This window comes from Heptranchias perlo, chromosome 13, assembly GCF_035084215.1.
Source record: "Heptranchias perlo isolate sHepPer1 chromosome 13, sHepPer1.hap1, whole genome shotgun sequence".
In the NCBI taxonomy this organism is placed as follows: domain Eukaryota; kingdom Metazoa; phylum Chordata; class Chondrichthyes; order Hexanchiformes; family Hexanchidae; genus Heptranchias; species Heptranchias perlo.
The window spans coordinates 18167436-18188893 of NC_090337.1; the positions used below are offsets into that span (position 1 = coordinate 18167436).

Genomic DNA, 21458 nt, shown 5'->3' on the forward strand with positions numbered 1-21458 from the left:
GAGCATGCCAGGAGCAGCACCAGGTGTACCTAAAAATGAGGTGCCAACCTGGTAAAGCTACAACATGCATGCTAAACAGCATAAGCAGCATGCTATAGACAGAGCTAAATGATCCCACAACCAATGGATCAGATCAAAGCTCTGCAGTCCTGCCACATCCAATCGTGAATGATGTTGGGCAATTAAACCACAAACGGGAGGAGGAGGCTCCATGAACATCCCCATCCTCAATGATGGCAGAGCCCAGCATATGAGTGCAAAAGACAAGGCTGAAGCGTTTGCAACCATCTTCAGCCAGAAGTACCAAGTGGATGGTCCATTTTAGCCTCCTCCCGAGATCCCCACCATCACAGAAGCCAATCTTCAGCCAATTCGATTCACTCCATGTGATATCAAGAAACGGCTGAGTGCTCTGGATACAGCAAAGGCTATGGGTCCCGAGAACATCCCAGCTGTCGTGCTGAAGGCTTGTGTTTCAGAACCAGCTACTCCTCCAGCCAAACTGTTCCAGTACAGCTACAACACTGGCATCTACCCGACAAAGTGGAAAATTGCCCAGGTATGTCCTGTCCACAAAAAGCAGGACAAATCCAATCCGGCCAATTAATGCCCTATCAGTCTACTCTCAATCGTCAGCAAAGTAATGGAAGGTGTCGTCGACAGTGCTATCAAGCGGCACTTACTCACCAATAACCTACTCACCAATAACCTGCTCACCGATGCTCAGTTTGGGTTCGACCAGGACCACTCTGCTCCAGACCTCATTATAGCCTTGGTCCAAACATGGACAAAAGAACTGAATTCCAGAGGTGAGGTGAGAGTGACTGCCCTTGACATCAAGGCAGCATTTGACCGAATGTGGCATCAAGGAGCCCTCGTAAAATTGAAGTCAGTGGGAATCGGGGGAAAACTCTCTAGTGGCTAGAGTCATACCTAGCACAAAGGAAGATGGTAATGGTTGTTGGAGGCCAATCATTTCAGCCCCAGGTCATCACTGCAGGAGTTCCTCAGGGCAGTGTCCTAGGCCCAGCCATCATCAGCTGCTTCATCAATGACCTTCCCTCCATCATAAGGTCGGAAGTGGGGATGTTCGCTGACGATTGCACAGTGTTCAGTTCCATTTGCAACCCCTCAGATAATGAAGCAATCCATGCCCGCATGCAGCAAGACCTGGACAACATCCAGGCTTGGGCTGATAAGTGGCGTGTAACAGTCGCGCCAGGCAAGTGCCAGGCAATGACCATCTCCAACAAGAGAGAGTCTAACCACCTCCCCTTGACATTCAACGGCATTACCATCGCTGAATTCCCCACCATCAACATCCTGGGGGTCACCATTGACCAGAAACTTAACTGGACCAGCCACATAAATACTGTGGCTACAAGAGCAGGTCAGAGGCTGGGTATTCTGCGGCGAGTGACTCATGTCCTGACTCCCCAAAGCCTTTCCACCATCTACAAGACACAAGTCAGGAGTGTGATGGAATACTCTCCACTTGCCTGGATGAGTGCAGCTCCAACAACACTCAAGAAGCTCGACACCATCCAGGACAAAGCAGCCTGCTTGATTAGCACCCCATCCACCACCCTAAACATTCACTCCCTTCACCACCGGCGCACTGTGGCTGCAGTGTGTACCATCCACAGGATGCACTGCAGCAACTCGCCAAGGCTTCTTCGACAGCACCTCCCAAACCCGCGACCTCTACCACCTGGAAGGACAAGAGTAGCAGGCACATGGGAACAACACCACCTGCACATTCCCCTCCAAGTTACGCACCATCCCGACTTGGAAATATATCGCTGTTCCTTTATCGTCACTGGGTCAAAATCCTGGAACTCCCTAACAGCACTGTGGGAGAACCTTCACCACATGGACTGCAGCGGTTCAAGAAGACGGCTCACCACCACCTTCTCAAGGGCAATTAGGGATGGGCAATAAATGCTGGCCTTGCCAGCGACACCCACATCCCATGAACGAATAATAAAAAAAGAAACTTGGATACATTACACTCGGTCCCTTCATCTAAGTCATTAATATTGATTGTAAATAGCTGCAGCCCAAGCACCGATCATTGCGGTACCCCACGAGTTACCGCCTGCCAACCTGAGAATATCCCATTTATCCCTACTCTCTGTTTTCTGTCCTTTAACCTGCCACTGGTTTTCCTGCCCGGCAGCCAGCCAGCCTGTCAATCTGGCCGGCTGCCAGCCTGGAAACAGAAGAAAATTATAATGAGGTCTTGTCGTTAAATTCAACAGGACCGCGATGTCTCCGGCCTCTCCAGTTTCCCTCCTGCCATCGCGGTCCCCCACACCCTCTCCGCCTCCTCTTAAATATCGGGGCCAATGTGTTGAGTGGCTTCTTTCTGTGCTCTGAGTTTCAGTGGTTCCATGATCAGGATAATTGGTCAGTGCTGTGTCTAATCAGAAATTCCACTTATTTCTTCAATGAATAGGAAAATCAGGCAGGTTGTATAACGAACGGCTGATTCACTACTACCCATTTTGTGTCCTCACCGACGTTGACTTTCACCCCCACAGTGTCTCTTCATGATCTTCCTGGTATTTATGAATATCGGCAATATAAGAATTGGGAGAATATTCCAGTTTTTGTAAAATGAAAAGTTTGTGTCAAAGCATCTTTTATTATAAATTTATTAGATTTTTTAATTTAAGCCTCAACTAAATTAGTGCACAAATTTGAAAAGGAGCAGAAAGCAAAAGCTTTTGTCTTCCCCTATATCAAGATTCAGGTTGTGTTAAGTGCAAGTGAATTTAATGAGCCAATTTTTTGTACAGATTATGTTGTGACAGCCTCTCATTCCATCTGACCACAGGTAATCTGGAGATGGTGGAAAATTTCTCTTCGAAGTGAATTTCGAAATGTGAATCCTGGTGAACAAAAGAACTCTTACCAGGATTTCTTGGATGATTTCAACCTACAAGGTAAGGGAGTTTATGGTAGCAGGGTAAGTTACATTTGTTGGATTATTGTATATCTTGGGGTAGGGGGGAATGCAGAAATATTTAACGTTGCAGTACACATACAACTTGTTGTCCTTTGTCGTTCACTTTTACTCCTTTCATTATGACCACCCTATTGTTGCTCCAGGATTACGTTCTTTAAACTTGCCATTTATTTGATTAATCTGTAATAGTTCATAATTAATTGGCACTATTAACATCTTAATTTACCTGACAAGACAGGGAGATTTTTTTCGATAAAAGTTTTGAAATAGCTAGAGTTAAAATGGAACCCTGTCTTCCATCACCCAATTTCAAAATGAGTGGGGGGGAGGGATTTTAACTCAGAGCGGGTCTTGGGTGAGCTCCGGGAGTGGGTCAAGCATCAAATTCGTCTGAAATCATTAATTTGAGGTCCAGGCTATTTTAACTCCAGTGCCTCATTTACATTTGATTGGCACGCTACCAATATGATCGCGTTGGGAACGGGAAGCCCACCCACTTTCCGGGCAGGATTTCTTGTGGGCCTCAAGAGGCCTAATTAAAGAGGAGGTTGCATCCACTGCTGCCAGATTGGTCTGTGATACTGCTAGAAAGAGGAGCTTCTCACCCATGAGTCGCAAGGCTGCCTCCATGTTCTCTGATGCCTCCCTGGAGATCTTAGTGGAAGAGGTGAGGGCAAGGAGGAATGTTCTGTTTCTCAGCAGTAGGAAAAAGGTTTCCAAGGTGTACATGCAGCAGGCCTGGAGAGTGGTGGCAGAGATGATCAGTTCCAGGAGCATCACGACCAGGACCTGGATTCAATGTAGGAAACACTTCAATGGCCTGACAAGAATAGCAAGGTTATATACAACAAGATGATCTCCATGTTACACTCCCCCCCCCCCCCCAACCCCCCCAGCTCACACTATCATATATTGAGTAGTGGAAGTAAACTCCTGATTATAAGTGACATGGGATCCGCTTATGGAAGAGACTGATGACATTTAACTCAGATTATCTACGGCTGACTTGAAATTTGTAGCATCTATCTCTTTTTTTAAACCTCGAGGAGCAGAAGAAGGACATAGTTTACAATGCTTGCAGTGAGACACTCCTTGAAACTTTGCTTCACGTGGCAACAATAGTGTTGTGTATTATGTTGCATTGTATACTTTTGTGTCTTAGCATGTGAGCAGATACATGTTGAAAAAAAGGAACACATCCAGGACACTTGCCACCTTATGAGTCTGTTAACATGCAATGGTAACAAACCTGGTTCTGGCATAGTACTTGGTATTTGTTGCTTGCCACATTAAATGGATGCATGGCTAACACTTTGATTTGGCAACACACAATAGCATGAGTTGGGAAACTGCAGTGTATTCTCTCACTAATAGTGCATTAAGTTTACAATGAAGAGCAATAAAGATGATTCTCTAGACAAGCTACTAAGATGTTGCCACATGTTTCCACACTTACTTTGGCAACCTTGTGCAACCCAGCAAATTCTTTCCTTATGCGCTCCCAGGTTGGAATCACAGGTGAGACTGAATTTACACGCACCCCCACCTCCATCCATGCTACTTTGGGGGTACTTTTTATTGCAGAGTAGCCTGCTGCTCCAACTTCACCACATCGACCCCTGTACTCTTCCATCGCATCATGTGCTAAATGCTTAGGGCACCACTATTACATTTAAATTAGCTGACCTCTCATAATCGGACAAGGTTAGCAAATTGTCCTGCACTGTGCTGGAGGATAGCATCAGCCATAGTGTGTATACTTACCTTGGCAGTTCCCCGATACCCATGAACTTCTTCCTCTTATTCTCTGGTATGTAGGACATGGGTGGATTGCATTCACTCTCTCTGCTACAAAGACATAGCCATATAAGGATGAATCTTGCGAGGCCTCATGCTGCAAGCTGGGTCTTGTGAAATTTACCCTCACAACATATATTGTCAAAATTGCCTCAAAATGGAGTTACAGTCATGATTTAATTGTTTAATGAATGATTCTATACAAACTGTCATTGATGCTATGGAGTATGTTCTTCAAACAATGAGGAACTGAAAGAAATTAGTATTAGTAAAGAAATAGTACTAGAGAAATTAATAGGATTGAAAGTCGATAAATCCCAAAGACCTGTTGATCTATAGCCCAGGGTTTTGAAAGAGGCGGCTATAGAGATAGTGGATGCATTGGTTGTCATCTTCCAGAATTCTATGGATTCTGGAATGGCTTCTGCAGATTGGAGGGTAGCAAATGTAACCCCACTATTTAAGAAAGGAGGGAGAGAGAAAACAGGGAACTACAGACCTGTTAGCCTGACATCAGTAGTAGGGAAAATGCTAGAATCTATTATAAAGGATGTGATAACAGGACACTTAGAAATAATAATAGGATTTGGCAGAGTCAACATGGATTTATGAAAGGGAAATCATGTTTGACAAACCTATTGGAGTTCTTTGAGGATGTAACTAGTAGAATAGATAAGGGGGAACCAGTGGATGTGGTGTATTTGGATTTTCAGAAGGCTTTCAACAAGGTCCCACACAGGAGGTTGGTGAACAAAGTTAGAGCACATGCAATTGGGGGTAATATACTGGCATGGATTGAGAATTGGTTAACAGACAGAAAACAGAGAGTAGGAATAAACGGGACTTTTTCAGGTTAGCAGACTGTGACTAGTGGGGTACCGCAGGGATCGGTGCTTTGGGCCCCAGCTATTCACAATCTATATCAATGATTGGATGAGGGGACCAAATGTAATATTTCCAAGTTTGCTGATGACACAAAATTAGGTAGGAATGTGAGTTGTGAGGAGGATGCAAAGAGGCTTCAAGGGGATATAGACAGGCTGAGTGAGTGGGCAAGAACATGGCAGATGGAATATAATGTGGAAAAATGTGAAGTTTCCACTTTGGTAGGAAAAACAGAAATGCAGAGTATGTTTTAAATGGTGAGAGATTGGGAAATGTTGATGTTCAAAGGGACCTGGGTGTCCTTGTACATGCAGGTGCAGCAAACAATTAGGAAGGCAAATGGTAGGTTGGCCTTTATTACAGTACAGGAGTACAGGAGTAAATATGTCTTACTGCAATTATATAGGACCTTAGTGAGACCGCACCTGGAGTATTGTGTACAATTTTGGTCTCCTTACTAAGAAAGGATATACTTGCCATAGAGGGAGTGTAATGAAGGTTCACCTGACTGATTCCTGGGATGGCAGGATTGTTATATGAGGAGAGATTGAGTAGACTAGGCCTGTATTCTCTTGAGTTTAGAAGAATGAGAGGTGATCGCATTGAAACATACAAAATTCTTACATGGCTCGATGCAGGGAGGATGTTCCCCTTGGCTGGGGAGCCTGGAACCAGGGGTCACAGTGTCAGAATAAGGGGTAGGCCTTTTAGGACTGAGATGAGGAGAAATTTCTTCACTCAGAGGGTGATGAATCTTTGGAATTCTCTGCTCTAGAAGGCTGTGGAGGCTTAGTCATTGAGTACATTCAAAACAGAGATCGATAGATTTCTAGATATTAAAGGCATCAAGGGATATGGGGATGGTGCAGGAAAATGGCGTTGAGGTAGAAGATCAGCCATGATCTTGTTGATTGGCGGAGCAGGCTCGAGGGGCCGGATGGCCGACTCCTGCTCCTATTTCTTATGTTCTTATAGCAAGCCATTGACTAGTTGTCTTTTTGATAGTACTCTCCTTTCTTGAATGTTACTGGAGCATTTTCGGAGGATATGTACATTGTTCATCTGATGATGTTCAGTGCTAGAATTGTCCTGTTTAAACAAGACTAATTGTATGGTTTCTCCACACCACAAAACAAATCAACCTATGTAAATACATTGCTATACACTGAAATTTTTTACACTGACATTGAGAAAGATTTATTTTTTTTATTCTTAGAATTGTCATTCTCACATACAGATGGATTTTCAAAGATGATCCTGAAATATTTGTTAGTTCTGATCAGTGCAGTCTGCAAAGTACAACCACAGTTAATCAAACCTTGTTATGACAACCTTGAAAAGCATGAAAAAGAAGTGTTGATTAGGAGTTCATCTTGTGGAAGTTTAAGTCCTTTATGGACTAAAATTGAGCTTTTGCTGCAGTTGTGGAGGGGAATGGGGTTAGTTATGAGCTTTTTAAAAAAAAAATCCAACTTTGGACTGATGTGGATTCACTGTAAGCTAAAGTAATTTTCATTTGTGCTATGAAGCACATACCTTGCACTAAGTAGAGTTTTTAGATTTAGCAAACAATCATCAGAAAAAAGGCAAACAGATATTACAAACTTTGAACAGGTTAAAGTTAAACATTAACCATTATTAATCTTTTCGATCCATCCAGTTAACACCCTGGAATCAGACTTACAAAACTGATCCAAATTTACACAATGTTTACTGAGGAGGTTGCAATAACATAGGGATGACCAGGGTAAGTGAAAATTAGCAGGCACAGGATTCTGTATGTTTTGAGTTTTCTGCAGATTAATTGAAATTGATGAGTTTGAAAGCTTCCCAAAAAAGTGCATCAAAACAGACTTAATCTTTACAACCGTATCCAATTCTTTTTCGTTTCGCAAAAGTAAGCTCAGGTTGGCACCAGTGAAAATTACTACTGACAAAGTCCCTTTATGATATTTTTGACATTGTGATAATGGGTCTGTTCTTGTAAGTGAGCAAATATTCCCGGTGGAGAATGAAGAAAAATTACTACAATCTTCTACCCGATACAGGCAAAGTGTTCCTCCTTTCGAAGTGGCCGGGTACCACCCTCTTAAAAATGCGAGCTGCCCACCCTGATTATTCAAATAAACTCATCCCTATGATTTGGGACAGAGTCCTGGTGAGACCTAAGTGACAGGCAGAAGTCTCGCTCCACTCCGCTTCAGCCCTCTTCTAAGGGTCCGAGGAATTTCTAGGTCTTTACATCGAGTTCCCAGACCTCGGCCACAAACAGGGCTATAGTGCTCGTCTCCAAGGTTTTGCACAGTCCCCACCCCAGATATTGCCACCTTTAACAAAATCATATTTCTAAAAAGAATAAAGGTTAAAGATAATTATTTCAGTGATATTTTCTAAATACATTTCTTTGTTTTGAATTTTAGTTCATGTTGCTGTAGTTTTTGGCAATGAGATCCTCAAGTATGTTTGTAACCTGTGTCAACATCAGTTTGATTATCTCGAACGCCTTCCTAATGGCGTGCTCGTGTATGCAATTTCATTTTTGGAGCTTGAGGACATTGCCAGACTTTCCCAAACATCCAGAAAATTTAAAAAGGTAAGACATTTGTTTTTGTTATTAATTTTGTTAATATTTCAGAAGCCTGAAAAGTTAGAATAATTTAGTTTTAAATCTAAATGGTACAATTTTAGAGGGGATGCAGGAACAGAGAGACCTGGGGGTATATGTGCATAAATCTTTGAAGGTGACAGGACAGGTTGAGAAATCGGTTAAAAAAGCATACCGGAGCCTGGACATTATAAATAGACATGATGTGGAGATGCCGGTGATGGACTGGGGTTGACAATTGTAAACAATTTTACAACACCAAGTTATAGTCCAGCAATTTTATTTTAAATTCACAAGCTTTCGGAGACTTCCTCCTTCCTCAGGTAAATGTTTACAATTATAAATAGAGGCATAGAGTACAAAAGCAAGGAAGTTATGTTGAACCTTTAAAAAACACTGGTTCGGCCACAACTGGAGAATTGTGTCCAATTCTGGGCACTGCACTTTCGGAAGGATGTGAAGGCCTTAGAGAGGGTTCAGTAAAGATTTACTAGAATGGTTCCAGGGATGGGGACTTCAGTTACGTGGATAAAATGGAGAAGCTGGAGTTGTTCTCCTTAGAGCATTGAAAGGTTGAGAGGAGATTTGAAAGAAGTGTTCAAAATCATGACTGGCTTAGATAAAGTAAATAAAGAGAAACTGATCCTATTGGCGGAAAGGTCGAGAACCAGAGGACACCGATTTAAGGTGATTGGGAAAAGAACCAGAGGCGGCATGAGGAAAAACTTTTTTACACAGCGAGTAGTTATGATCTGGAATGCGCTGCCTGAAAGGGTGGTGGAAGCAGATTCAATCATGTCTTTCAAAAAGGAATTGGATAAATACTTGAAGGGAAAAAATTTGCAGGGCTATGGGGAAAGAGCAGGGGAATAGGCCAGCACGGGCTTGTAGGGCCGAATGGACGCTTTCTGTGCTGTAATCATTCTACGAATCTTGTCACACTTTGTTTATAATTGCCAACGGGAAGCAAATCAATGAAAGTATGCACTTGATTCTGTTTATGCCTCACCATAGACCTAAATATATTTAATGCCTAATTTTCTGTAATCAGAGTTCCCATTATTGTAAGCACTGACACGCCACACACAATTCAAAACAATGATTTAACATAGTCACTGTCAGCTGACTTGCTTCCCACCCTGCAAGTCAGGCAGCATTTGTAAAGAAAGGAAAAATGATAATGTTCAAGGACTGCCCATCAGAACTGGCAATACTTGGAGTACTGTGCACAGTCTGGTCTCCATATTACAAAAAAAGATGTAGAGGCACTGGAGAAGGTGCAAAAAAGATTTACAAGAACTGAGAAGTTATAACTATCATGAGAGACTGAACAGGCTGGGGCTCTTCTTTTCCCTAGAAAAGGGAAGGCTGAGGTGTGACCAAATAGAGGTCTTTAAGATTATGAAGGGGTCTGAAAGGGTAGACTTAGAGAAAATGTTTCCACTTGCCGGGGGTGGGGGGGGATCAAAACTAGGGGCCATAAATATAAGATAGTCACGAATAAATCCAGTAGGGATTTCAGGAGAAACTTCTTTACCCAGGTGTGGTTGGAATGTGGAACTCGCGACCATGAGGAGTAGTTGAAGTGAATAGCATTGATGCATTTATGGGGAAGCTAGATAAATACGTGAAGGAGAAAGGAATAGAAGGATATGTTGATAGAGTTAACTGAAGTAGGGAGGGAGCAGGCTCGTGTGGAGCATAAACACCAGCATGGACCAGGTAGGCCGAATTTTTTTTATTCGTTCATGGGATGTGGGCGTCGCTAGCGAGGCTGGCATTTATTGCCCATCCCTAATTGCCCTTGAGAAGGTGGTGGTGAGCCGCCTTCTTGAACCGCTGCAGTCCGTGTGGTGAATGTTCTCCCACAATGCTGTTAGGAAGGGAGTTCCAGGATTTTGACCCAGCGACGATGAAGGAACGGCGATATATTTCCAAGTCGGGATGGTGTGTGACTTGGAGGGGAACGTGCAGGTGGTGTTGTTCCCATGTGCCTGCTGCTCTTGTCCTTCTAGGTGGTAGAGGTCGTGGGTTTGGGATGTGCTGTCGAAGAAGCCTTGGCGAGTTGCTGCAGTGCATCCTGTGGATGGTAAACACTGTGCGCCGGTGGTGAAGGGATTGAATGTTTAGGGTGGTGGATGGGGTGCCAATCAAGCGGGCTGCTTTATCTTGGATGGTGAAGAGCTTCTTGAGTGTTGTTGGAGCTGCACTCATCCAGGCAAGTGGAGAGTATTCCATCACACTCCTGACTTGTGCCTTGTAGATGGTGGAAAGGCTTTGGGGAGTCAGGAGGTGAGTCACTCGCCACAGAATACCCAGCCTCTGACCTGCTCTCGTAGCCACAGTATTTATATGGCTGGTCCAGTTAAGTTTCTGGTCAATGGTGACCCCCAGGATATTGATGGTGGGGGATTCGGTGATGGTAATGCCGTTGAATGTCAAGGGGAGGTGGTTAGACTCTCTCTTGTTGGAGATGATCATTGTCTGGCACTTATCTGGCGCGAATGTTACTTGCCACTTATGAGCCCAAGCCTGGATGTTGTCCAGGTCTTGCTGCATGCGGGCTCGGACTGCTTCGTTATTTGAGGGGTTGCGAATGGAACTGAATGCTGTGCAATCATCAGCGAACATCCCCATTTCTGACCTTATGATGGAGGGAAAGTCATTGATGAAGCAACTGAAGATGGTTGGGCCTCGGACATTGCCCTGAGGAACTCCTGCAGCAATGTCCTGGGGCTGAGATGATTGGCCTCCAACAACCACTACCATCTTCCTTTGTGCTAGGTTTGACGCCAGCCACTGGAGAGTTTTTCCCCTGATTCCCATTGACTTCAATTTTACTCGGCTCCTTGGTGCCACACTCGGTCAAATGCTGCCTTGATGTCAAGGGCAGTCACTCTCACCTCACCTCTGGAATTCAGTTCTTTTGTCCATGTTTGGACCAAGGCTGTAATGAGGTCTGGAGCTGAGTGGTCCTGGCGGAACCCAAACTGAGCATCGGTGAGCAGGTTATTGGTGAGTAAATGCCGCTTGATAGCACTGTCGACGACACCTTCCATCACTTTGGTGATGATTGAGAGTGGACTGATGGGGCGGTAATTGGCCGGATTAGATTTGTCCTGCTTGTTGCGGACAGGACATACCTGGGCAATTTTCCACATTGTCGGGTAGATGCCAGTGTTGTAGCTGTACTGGAACTGCTTGGCTAGAGGCGCAGCTAGTTCTGGAGCACAAGCCTTCAGCACTACAGCTGGGATGTTGTCGGGGCCCATAGCCTTTGTTGTATCCAGTGCACTCAGCCGTTTCTTGATATCACGTGGAGTGAATCGAATTGGCTGAAGACTGGCTTCCGTGATGGTGGGGATATCGGGAGGAGGCCGAGATAGATCATCCACTCGGCACTTCTGGCTGAAGATGGTTGCAAACGCTTCAGCCTTGTCTTTTGTACTCACGTGCTGGACTCTGCCATCATTGAGGATGGGGATGTTTGCAGAGCCTTCTCCTCCCATTAGGTGTTTAATTGTCCACCACCATTCACAACTGGATGTGGCAGGACTGCAGAGCTTTGATCTGATCCGTTGGTTGTGGAATCGCTTAGCTCTATCTATAGCATGTTGCTTCCGCTGTTTAGCATGCATGTTGTAGCTTCACCAGGTTGGCACCTCATTTTTAGGTATGCTCCTGGCATGCTCTTCTACACTCCTCATTGAACCAGGGTTGATCCCCTGGCTTGTTGGTAATGGTAGATTGAGGAATATGCCAGGCCATGAGGTTACAGATTGTGCTAGAATACAAATCTGCTGCTGCTGATGGCCCACAGCACCTCATGGATGCCCAGTTTTGAGCTGCTAGATCTGTTCTGAATCTATCCCATTTAGCACGGTGGTAGTGCCACACAACACGTTGGATGGCGTCCTCAGTGTGAAGACGGGACTTCGTTTCCACGAGGACTGTGCGGTGGTCACTCCGACCAATACTGTCATGGACAGATGCATTTGCGACAGGTAAATTGGTGAGGACGAGGTCAAGTAAGTTTTTCCCTCGTGTTGGTTCGCTCACCACCTGCCGCAGGCCCAGTCTTTCAGCTCGGTCAGTAGTGGTACTACCGAGCCACTCTTGGTGATGGTCTTTGAAGTCCCCCACCCAGAGTACATTTTGTGCCTTTGCTACCCTCAGTGCTTCCTCCAAATGGTGCTTAACATGGAGGAGGACTGATTCAACAGCTGAGGGAGAACGGTAGGTGGTAATCAGCAGGAGGTTTTCTTGCCCATGTTTGACCTGATGCCATGAGATTTCATGGGAGTCCAGAGTCAATGTTGAGGACTCCCAGGGCCACTCCCTCCTGACTCTATATCACTGTACCGCCACCTCTGGTGGGTCTGTCCTGCCGGTGGGACAGGACATACCCAGGGATGGTGATGGAAGAGTCTGGGGCGTTGGCTGAATGGTATGATTCTGTGAGTATGGCTATGTCAGGCTGTTGCTTGACTAGTCTGTGGGACAGCTCTCCCAATTTTGGCACAAGTCCCCGGATGTTAGTGAGGAGGACTTTGCAGGATCGATTGGGCTTGGTGTTTTGCCGTTGTCGTGTCCGGTGCCTAGTGGTCCGTCCGGTTTCATTCTTATTGTGACTTTTCGTAGCGAGATTTTACAACTGAGTGGCTTGCTAGGCCATTTCAGAGGGCAATTAAGAATCAACCACATTGCTGTGGGTCTGGAGTCACATATAGGCCAGACCGGGTAAGGACGGCAGGTTTCCTTCCCTAAAGGACATTAGTGAACCAGATGGGTTTTTACGACAATCCGGTAGTTTCATGGCCACCATTATTGATACTAGTATTTTAATTCCAGATTTTTATTTAATTAATTGAATTTAGATTCGCCAGCTGCCGTGGTGGGAGTTGAGCTCATGACTCCGGATTTTAGTCCGGGCCTCTGGATTATTAGTTTAGTAACATAACCACTATGCTACCGTATCCCACGGCTTGTTTCTGTGCTGTACGTTCTATGTAATTTTATATGAGAGAGAGTCTCCCATAACAGATGAATGTCTCGCAGCAGGCATTGGTTGTCCTTCGCTTTATTTCAGGCTGCTGATGCTGTTCTTCTTGCTTATGCCCCTGCTCTCCATGGGGGCCTTTATCCTCCAGGCCTCCATGAAGAACCCTCTTTGTAAAGTGAAATTTTACAGCGTACATCAAATTATCATGAATCGCTGAGACCTTTCAGAACGCTTCCAGATTGATCCATGCTCCTGAAATGCAGCTTCAAAATGCATACTTTGTGCTCTATGATGATTCTGATGGAAAATGTACCTTGTTGCAGCCCTGCTAAGCAGAGATGCATTCTGCCATGGTGTCTGGTAAAGACCGCTGGCATGGTTGAGTTCCTTAAAATAAAGCCATCATGGTCGCCCACTGAAAGTGAGTTTTCACTTTTATGATGGAATGCTGCTGGTCGCATATGGGCTAAACATTGGGATATACATATTGACATTGATTAAGGGGGCATGTATGGCCACGTGGGTACAATCTATGACTCTTTGGACCTTGGAAAATCCTGCCACTCAGTTAAATGGCAGTATCCTGTCATGTTGCTGCTGATTGTCCATGAAATTGCTAGCTTAAGAGAACAATACACCTATGACTGCCTTGGTGCATCTGTACACAGCTGTTAGGTTTATCTTACAGTTGTTCCCAGTAGCAGCCTGGAATAGCACCATGGATTAGAAGTTAAAGATCATTGTGATCTCAACAGCCTTTGGCAGAGCTGGGACATATGACATCACCGACTCATAAAGAACATAAGAAATAGAAGTAGGCCCTACTGCCCCTCGAGCCTGCTCCACCATTCAATAAGATCACGAGGCTGATCTTCTACCTCCACTCCACTTTCACGCCCATTTGCCAACTGATTTGCATGCATCCGCCAAAAATTGGTGGTCTCTTCCACCAGTCACCAGAAATGACAGTTGAAAATGACTCGAGTGCAAAAATGGGCAGAGATCTGGTATAATTGATCCCTACTACCTGCCTGCCCAATTAATGTCCCAAAATCAGGTAGACTACAGGAGAAACTTCAGTCTTGGGTGTCTAGATTTGGTAAAAGTGTTCATTTCCCCAATACTAAATCTTAGCACACATTTGAGAAAAATAGATTTGAATTAAGTTCAAACATCAAGCCAATAATGAGCATAATTTTGATTTTGAAAAATTTGTGTGTAACCAATTGCTGTAACCAATAGAGGGTGCTGTTGAAATGCATCTCAGCATATTGAAACAAAAGAAATGGTTCAGAATGCAATTTAAACAGACTGCTGCAGTGTCTGTGCTGGCAAAAACAGGGCCTACATACTTCAGATTACAATTTGCATCAAATACCTCACGCAATTCACATTTTAATTAACCTTTGTCATTTATATTATTAGCAGCAGACCAAAAGAGTGTGCTATATGTAGCTGGGCTTAAGTACATAATTTTTTGGAGTATTAAATGTTTAAAATCAGGCTCTGACTTATGACATTAAAGAATTAGACTATTGATATCCTTGATGCCTTTTAACATTTCCCCACCATTCCATGCACCATTCAGATCTGTCAAGAGTCACTCATTTCTGGTTTAAAATGCAAACTATTTTGATGCATCTGATTCTGGAAGAATTATAGGCCCCGATATTTACAGGGAGGTGGAGAGGGAGCGGGGGCACATGTCAGCGGCCAAGAAACCTGGAAATATCAGAAAGGCTGAGGTCCTATTGGCAACTCTGAATATTCAGCAACCAAGAGAGTGTATGATTCCCAGACCTCTTTCTACACCACTAAGAGGTATTACAAAACTGCCCATAATGATTCATCTCCAATTTCATTTTTTTCCCTCTTTATTTTTACTCTTTGTGCACAATCCCCTCAGCTTCCTAGGCACTTCTATGACTGAAATCATAGGTTCAGTTTAGAGAAGCATGAAAAGAAACCCTGATCCTGCTCAGTGAATTGGTACATCGGTGTAATGAGTTGACTTTCACTTTTCGGTGTTTAAAATTATTTTAGGAGTTAAATGAAAACATTTCATAATTTTACCTTTTGTTATTTATACCATAAGACATATAACTATCTAGCATGCCAATAATAGTAGTTGAGTTCACAATATTAAAATAGTTCATTATAGGATCATAGAATGTCTCAGCTCAAGTTTAGGATTGTCAGTAATATACATACATACATATATATAACCCTGTTAAAATAGCAGAAAGAGGAATTTAATATGAGCATTTTAAGCAGCCGTACAATAATATCACCAACAATAATTTCCACCCTCCTGTTTTCAATCAATTTCATTTGATAAATTCATGTAAATCAGCAAGTGTGGCATTTGTCTTAAGGTGTGAGGCACAGTGTAGCACGCTCCGTAAATCTCTCTAGCAGATAATCACACGCCTGCACATGAAACAAACATCGGTTATGAAACAATTTATGTCTAAGCTGCTGACTTTTTAAAAAACTTTTTTCTTACTCACTAAGCATTCGCCATTACTATTGAGTATTTTCAGCTTTCTATCTTACTTGGTGAAAGAAACATCAAAAACTAGAAACCTTTTTTGAATTGCTTTCTTAGTCATAGTGGTTGCAAAGTGTTCACATTTAATCCAAATGCCTTGTGTAGTGGGGAGTTGTGATTTTGTTCTGTAGATTTGTATGCAAGAATAGGGTGCTTTTTAACTTTTCAAACAACCCATAAGGGAGTTTCTTCAGCATATTATCAGGATTGTAAATGTTTCATCAGCACAGATACAAAAAATAATTTAAAAGGCTAATGGAATGTTGGCCTTTATCTCAAGAGGGCTGGAATACAATGGGATGGAAGTTATATTACAACTGTACAGCGCTCTGGTTATACTCCATTTAGAGTACTGCATTCAGTTCTGGGCATCGCACCTCGGGAAGGATATATTGGCCTTGGAGGGGGTGCAGTGCAGATTCACCAGAATGATATAGGGGCTAAAGGTTTTAAATTATGAGGACAGGTTGCTTCGACTTGGCTTGTATTCCCTTGCCTATCGAAGATTAAGGGGTGATCTAATTGAAGTATTTAAGATGATTAAAGGATTTGATAGGGTGATGAGAGACACTATTTCCACTGGTGGGACATTCCAGAACAAGGGGGTATAATCTTAAAATTAGAGCTAAGCCGTTCAGGGGTGATGTCAGAAAGCACTGCTTCACACAAAGGGTAGCTCAAAACTGGGCAACAATGAGGCACTGTGGGCCATCAGCAGCAGCAGAATTGTATTCCAGCACAATCTGTAACCTCATGGCCCGGCATATTGCTCACTCTACCATTACCAACAAGCCAGGGGATCAACCCTGGTTCAATGAGGAGTGTAGAAGAGTGTGCCACAAGCAGAGCCAGGCGTACCTAAAAATGAGGTGCCAACCCGGTGAAGCTACAACACAGGACTACATGCATGCTAAACAGCGGAAGCAACATGCTAGAGACAGAGCTAAGCGATTCCACAACCAATTGATCAGATCAAAGCTCTGCAGTCCTGCCACATCCAGTGGTGAATGGTGGTGGACAGTTAAACAACTAATGGGAGGAGGAGGCTCTGTAAACATTCCTATCCTCAATGATGGCAGAGTCCAGCACGTGAGTGCAAAAGACAAGGCTGAAGCGTTTGCAACCATCTTCAGCCATAAGTGCCAAGTGGCCTCCTCCCGATATCCCCACCATCACAGAAGCCAGTCTTCAGCCAATTCGATTCATTCCACGTGATTTTAAGAAACGACTGAGTGCACTGGATACAGCAAAGGCTATGGGCCCAACAACATCCTGGCTGTAGTGCTGAAGAATTTTGCTCCAGAACTAGCTGCGTCTCCAGCCAAAATATTCCAGTACAGCCACAACACTGGCATGTACCCGACAATGTGGAAAATTGCCCAGGTCCGTCCTGTCCACAAAAATAGGACAAATCCAATCCGGCCAATTACCGCCCCATCAGTCTACTCTCAATCATCAGCAAAGTGATGGAAGGTGTCGTCGACAGTGCACTTAATCACCAACAACCGGCTCACCGACACTCAGTTTGGGTTCCGCCAGGACCACTTGGCTCCAGACCTCATTACAGCCTTGGTCCAAACATGGACAAAAGAACTGAATTCCAGAGGTGAGGTGAGAGTGACTGCCCTTGACATCAAGGCAGCATTTGACCGAATGTGGCACCAAGGAGCCCTAGTAAAGTTGAAGTCAATGGGAATCGGGGGGAAAACTCTCCAGTGGCTGGAGTCATACCTAGCACAAAGGAAGATGTTAGTGGTTGTTGGAGGCCAATCATCTCAGCCCCAGGACATTGCTGCAGAAGTTCCTCAAGGCAGTGTCCTAGGCCCAACCATCTTCATTTGCTTCATCAATGACCTTCCCTCCAACATAACGTCAGAAATGGGGATGTTTGCTGAAGATTGCACAATGTTCAGTTCCATTCGCAACCCCTCAAATAATGAAGCGGTCCGAGCCCGCATGCAGCAAGACCTGGACAACATCCAGGCTTGGACTGATAAGTGGCAAGTAACATTCGCGCCAGACAAGTGCCAGGCAATGACCATCTGCAACAAGAGAGAGTCTAACCACCTCCCCTTGACATTCAACGGCATTACCATCGCCGAATCCCCCACCATCAACATCCTGGGGGTTACCATTGACCAGAAACTTAACTGGACCAGCCACATAAATACTGTGGCCACAAGAGCAGGTCAGAGGCTGGGTATTCTGTGGCGAGTGACTGCAGATAGGTTGAGGAGGACAAGGAGGGATAATGCACCATGGTCACGGTCACAGAGAATGGCATTTGTGACTTTTGTTAGCTTCATTTTGAAGCTGAAGATTAAATACTCCTCATATATGACAAAATATCACTGATTATTCCACAATTTCAAGACCACACATATTGAACAAATGTATCACCAGTCATGCAGGAACAGGAGTAGACCATTCAGCCCCTCTAGCCTGTTCTGCCATTCAATTAGATCCCCAAAGCCTTTCCACCACCTACAAGGCACAAGTCAGGAGTGTGATGGAATACTCTCCATTTGCCTGGATGAGTGCAGCTCCAACAACACTCAAGAAGCTCGACACCATTCAGGACAAAGCAGCCCGCTTGATTGGCACCCCATCCACCACCCTAAACATTCACTCTCTTCATCACTGGCGCACTGCACTGCAGCAACTCGCCAAGGCTTCTTCGACAGCACATCCCAAACCTGCGTCCTCTACCACCTAGAAGGACAAGGGCAAGGGCAGCAGGCACATGGGAACAACACCATCTGCACGTTCCCCTCCAAGTCACACACCATCCCGACTTGGAAATATATCTCCGTTCCTTCATCGTCGCTGGGTCAAAATCCTGGAACTCCCTTCCTAACAGCACTGTGGGAGAACCTTCACCAGCGGTTCAAGAAGGCGGCTCACCACCACCTTCTCAAGGGCAATTAGGAATGGGCAATAACTGCTGGCCTTGCCAGCAACACCCACATCCCATGAACGAATAAAAAAAAATGTGGAACTCTATCCCCCAAAAAGCTGTTGAGGCTAGGTCAATTGAAAATTCCAAAACTGAGATTGATAGGCTTTCGTTAGGCAAGGGTATTAAGGCTTACGGAACCGAGGCGGGTAGATGGAGTTATAATACAGATCAGCCATGATCTAATTGAATGGCGGAACAGGCTTGAGGGGCTGAATGGTCTACTCCTGTTCCTACATGACTGGTGATACATTTGTTCCATATGTGTGTTATCTTGAAATTGTGGAATATTCAGTGATATTTTGACATATATGAGGCGTATTTAATCTTCAGCATCAAAATGGAGCTAACAAAAGTCACAAATGCCATTCTCTGTGACCGTGACCATGGTGCATTATCCCTCCTTGTCCTCCTCAACCTATCTGCAGTCTTTGACACAGGACCGGGAGTTAAGGGCCAGCCGATTTTCCACAAGCTCGCGGGCACTTCCACCCACTTTCTACCCGTTCCAATTTCTTCAGACAATATCTTACTTTGTTATTGAGTTACATTGAGGTAGAATTGCTTCTTAATATGGACATGTAATTGGCCGCATATATGACAGGATTACAATGTCACATGTAACTTTTCTTGTAAGAAGGAAGCTGCAAAACTCATGATGCTCTGGCCATCATGGTGTGGGGCAGGCGTGATGGACCAGCTGGCCTTTTCCTACACGTCAATTTCGTATGTTTGTAAACTCAACTTCCTCACCATTCTCCCAAGCCACATTTGTGGACATGTTCATAAAAGAATGAATTGGTGTGTGGAGGAGACCTGGCGGTGGGGGGGGTGGCGGAGGTGCAGTGTGGGGGGGTGGGGAGAGATCAGGAAGAATATCATGGTGAGTGATGTTTCCTTTTGTAGGTTTAAGTAGCTTGTTTGTGCTCAAATATTCAACAGTGCAACTCAGTTCTGTAAAGGGCAGGATTCTGTTCTGCTTTCTCTGTAGGTATGCAACTGTGACGAACTCTGGGAACATATTGTTTCAAGATATTGTGACACGGTAACCCCAGAAATGCGAGCATTGGCTGTGGAGGTTGGTTGGAAGGAGATCTTCTTCACCAACAAACTCCAGCTACAGAAAAAGATCCGACGAAGACGACAAAGAGTTGAGGAGCTTGCAGATAACATGATGGTGGAAGACCATGAGTTGTAGACTTAAGGCTGTAAACAAACTGTTGCTTACACCAGAAAATTGTTTGCTCCATTATTGTTTGTATTTTCATTTAACTTCCTCAAATAGCACCCAAAGTGTCTTAATGCATCAATTCATGTTAGATATAATTTTTTAGTAAGTGATTATTAATGTGTTACATGTTGATGCTGTTTTCTTCAGATTCACTGGCCGAGAAATTGGGCCGCATGGTGCCCGTTTTTCAGGCGCTATGTGGCCTTCTAAGTCCCCGAAATGTAGAGCAAGAAGTGCGCCGCGTGCCATTTTGGATAAGGACAAAAAGAGGGGTCATTTACCCACACCCGAAGCAGGAGTTAGGACCTTTGTATATGCAAATAAGGGGCCTCACGCCTACTTGAGGTCCCTACTAAGATTGGTTTGCCCTGAGGCAGCCGGCAAAACCAACCCTTCAGAACGCCTACAATAAAAAAAAATGTGACTTACCTCTGAATGGGGAGTCGGGAAGAGCAGGAGTGACTACGTCCCGATTGCAGCCACTCCCACTCCCCTTAGCTCTGAGAACCCCGATCTCCCTCTTCACCCCCCCCCCCACCCCCATCTCCCTCCCCACTAGTCCCCGACTTCCTTTCATTGATCTGCTAGCCCCGAGATCTGCCACTCCAGGCTCCCCGACCCCACGGACCACTGCTGGCTGCCGTGACTCCCCCCCCCACCCAGGCTACCGATACTCCCCACCGGCCCCCTCCCCCCCCCCCGCCCCCCTGCCCCGAGCCCAGCCATCCCTCTCCGAGGCCATCACTTATCTGTGGCCCACAGCGGCGCTATCGGCGGCCGACATTCATCCACTCCTCTCTGTTGGGCTCCTGCTGCAATGCTGTCTTCATTCTAGTGAGATCTGGGGCTCCTTAGATGTCTCCATTCGGGCGCAGGAAACTTATCCCACGCAGGGGGAGCACCTATTTTTGGCCCTAATTTATAGGCCACTGAATTATTGTTAATGTTACAAAATATTTTCAGAATGCAAATAAATATTGTTAGGAAAATTTTATTTTGATTTTTACTTTGGAGCCATCAAGATTTATTTTTGTTGATGTTTAGCACCCACCAAAATACATTTCTCCAGTACATAGCACAATTTTAAATCCCTTCAGATTTTGCAATTATGAAACAATTTTCTGAATTTACTTCAAACTGGTTGTGTTTTCTTTCCATTGTGCACTTGCTCAGAGATGGCAATCATGTCATTACAGTGCACAATTGTACATCCCATACTTCCTCCGGTGATTTGTGAATAAGTGACTTTAAGCAACTTTAATTTTGGGAGGATATATAGGTAATAACTTCAGTTAAAAAACACTGCAAAATATTTTGGCAAAACATGGTTTTAAGAGGCTTCACTGCTGAGCGTAAGTATCTTTTTATCTACTCGTAGTATTTTGTAGCTCTATTTTCTACTCTTTAACCCTCCCCTGCCACCCCACAAAGAGTGCTAAAGATTTCAGTCATGCATCATT

At 44.5% G+C, this 21458-nt stretch overlaps 1 protein-coding gene across 1 annotated transcript in view; it reads left to right on the forward strand.

Annotated features, from left to right (window-relative positions):
* fbxo36a (F-box protein 36a) overlaps positions 1–20987 on the forward strand; it is a 49233-nt gene extending 28246 nt beyond the window's left edge. Inside the window, exons 2-4 of the mRNA XM_067995071.1 lie at positions 2840–2948; positions 8074–8246; positions 19759–20987. Of these exons, the coding sequence (XP_067851172.1) occupies positions 2840–2948; positions 8074–8246; positions 19759–19965 (489 nt within the window). The 3' untranslated portion in view covers positions 19966–20987. The remainder of the gene's footprint in view (positions 1–2839; positions 2949–8073; positions 8247–19758) is intronic.
* The last annotated feature ends 471 nt before the right edge of the window (positions 20988–21458 follow it).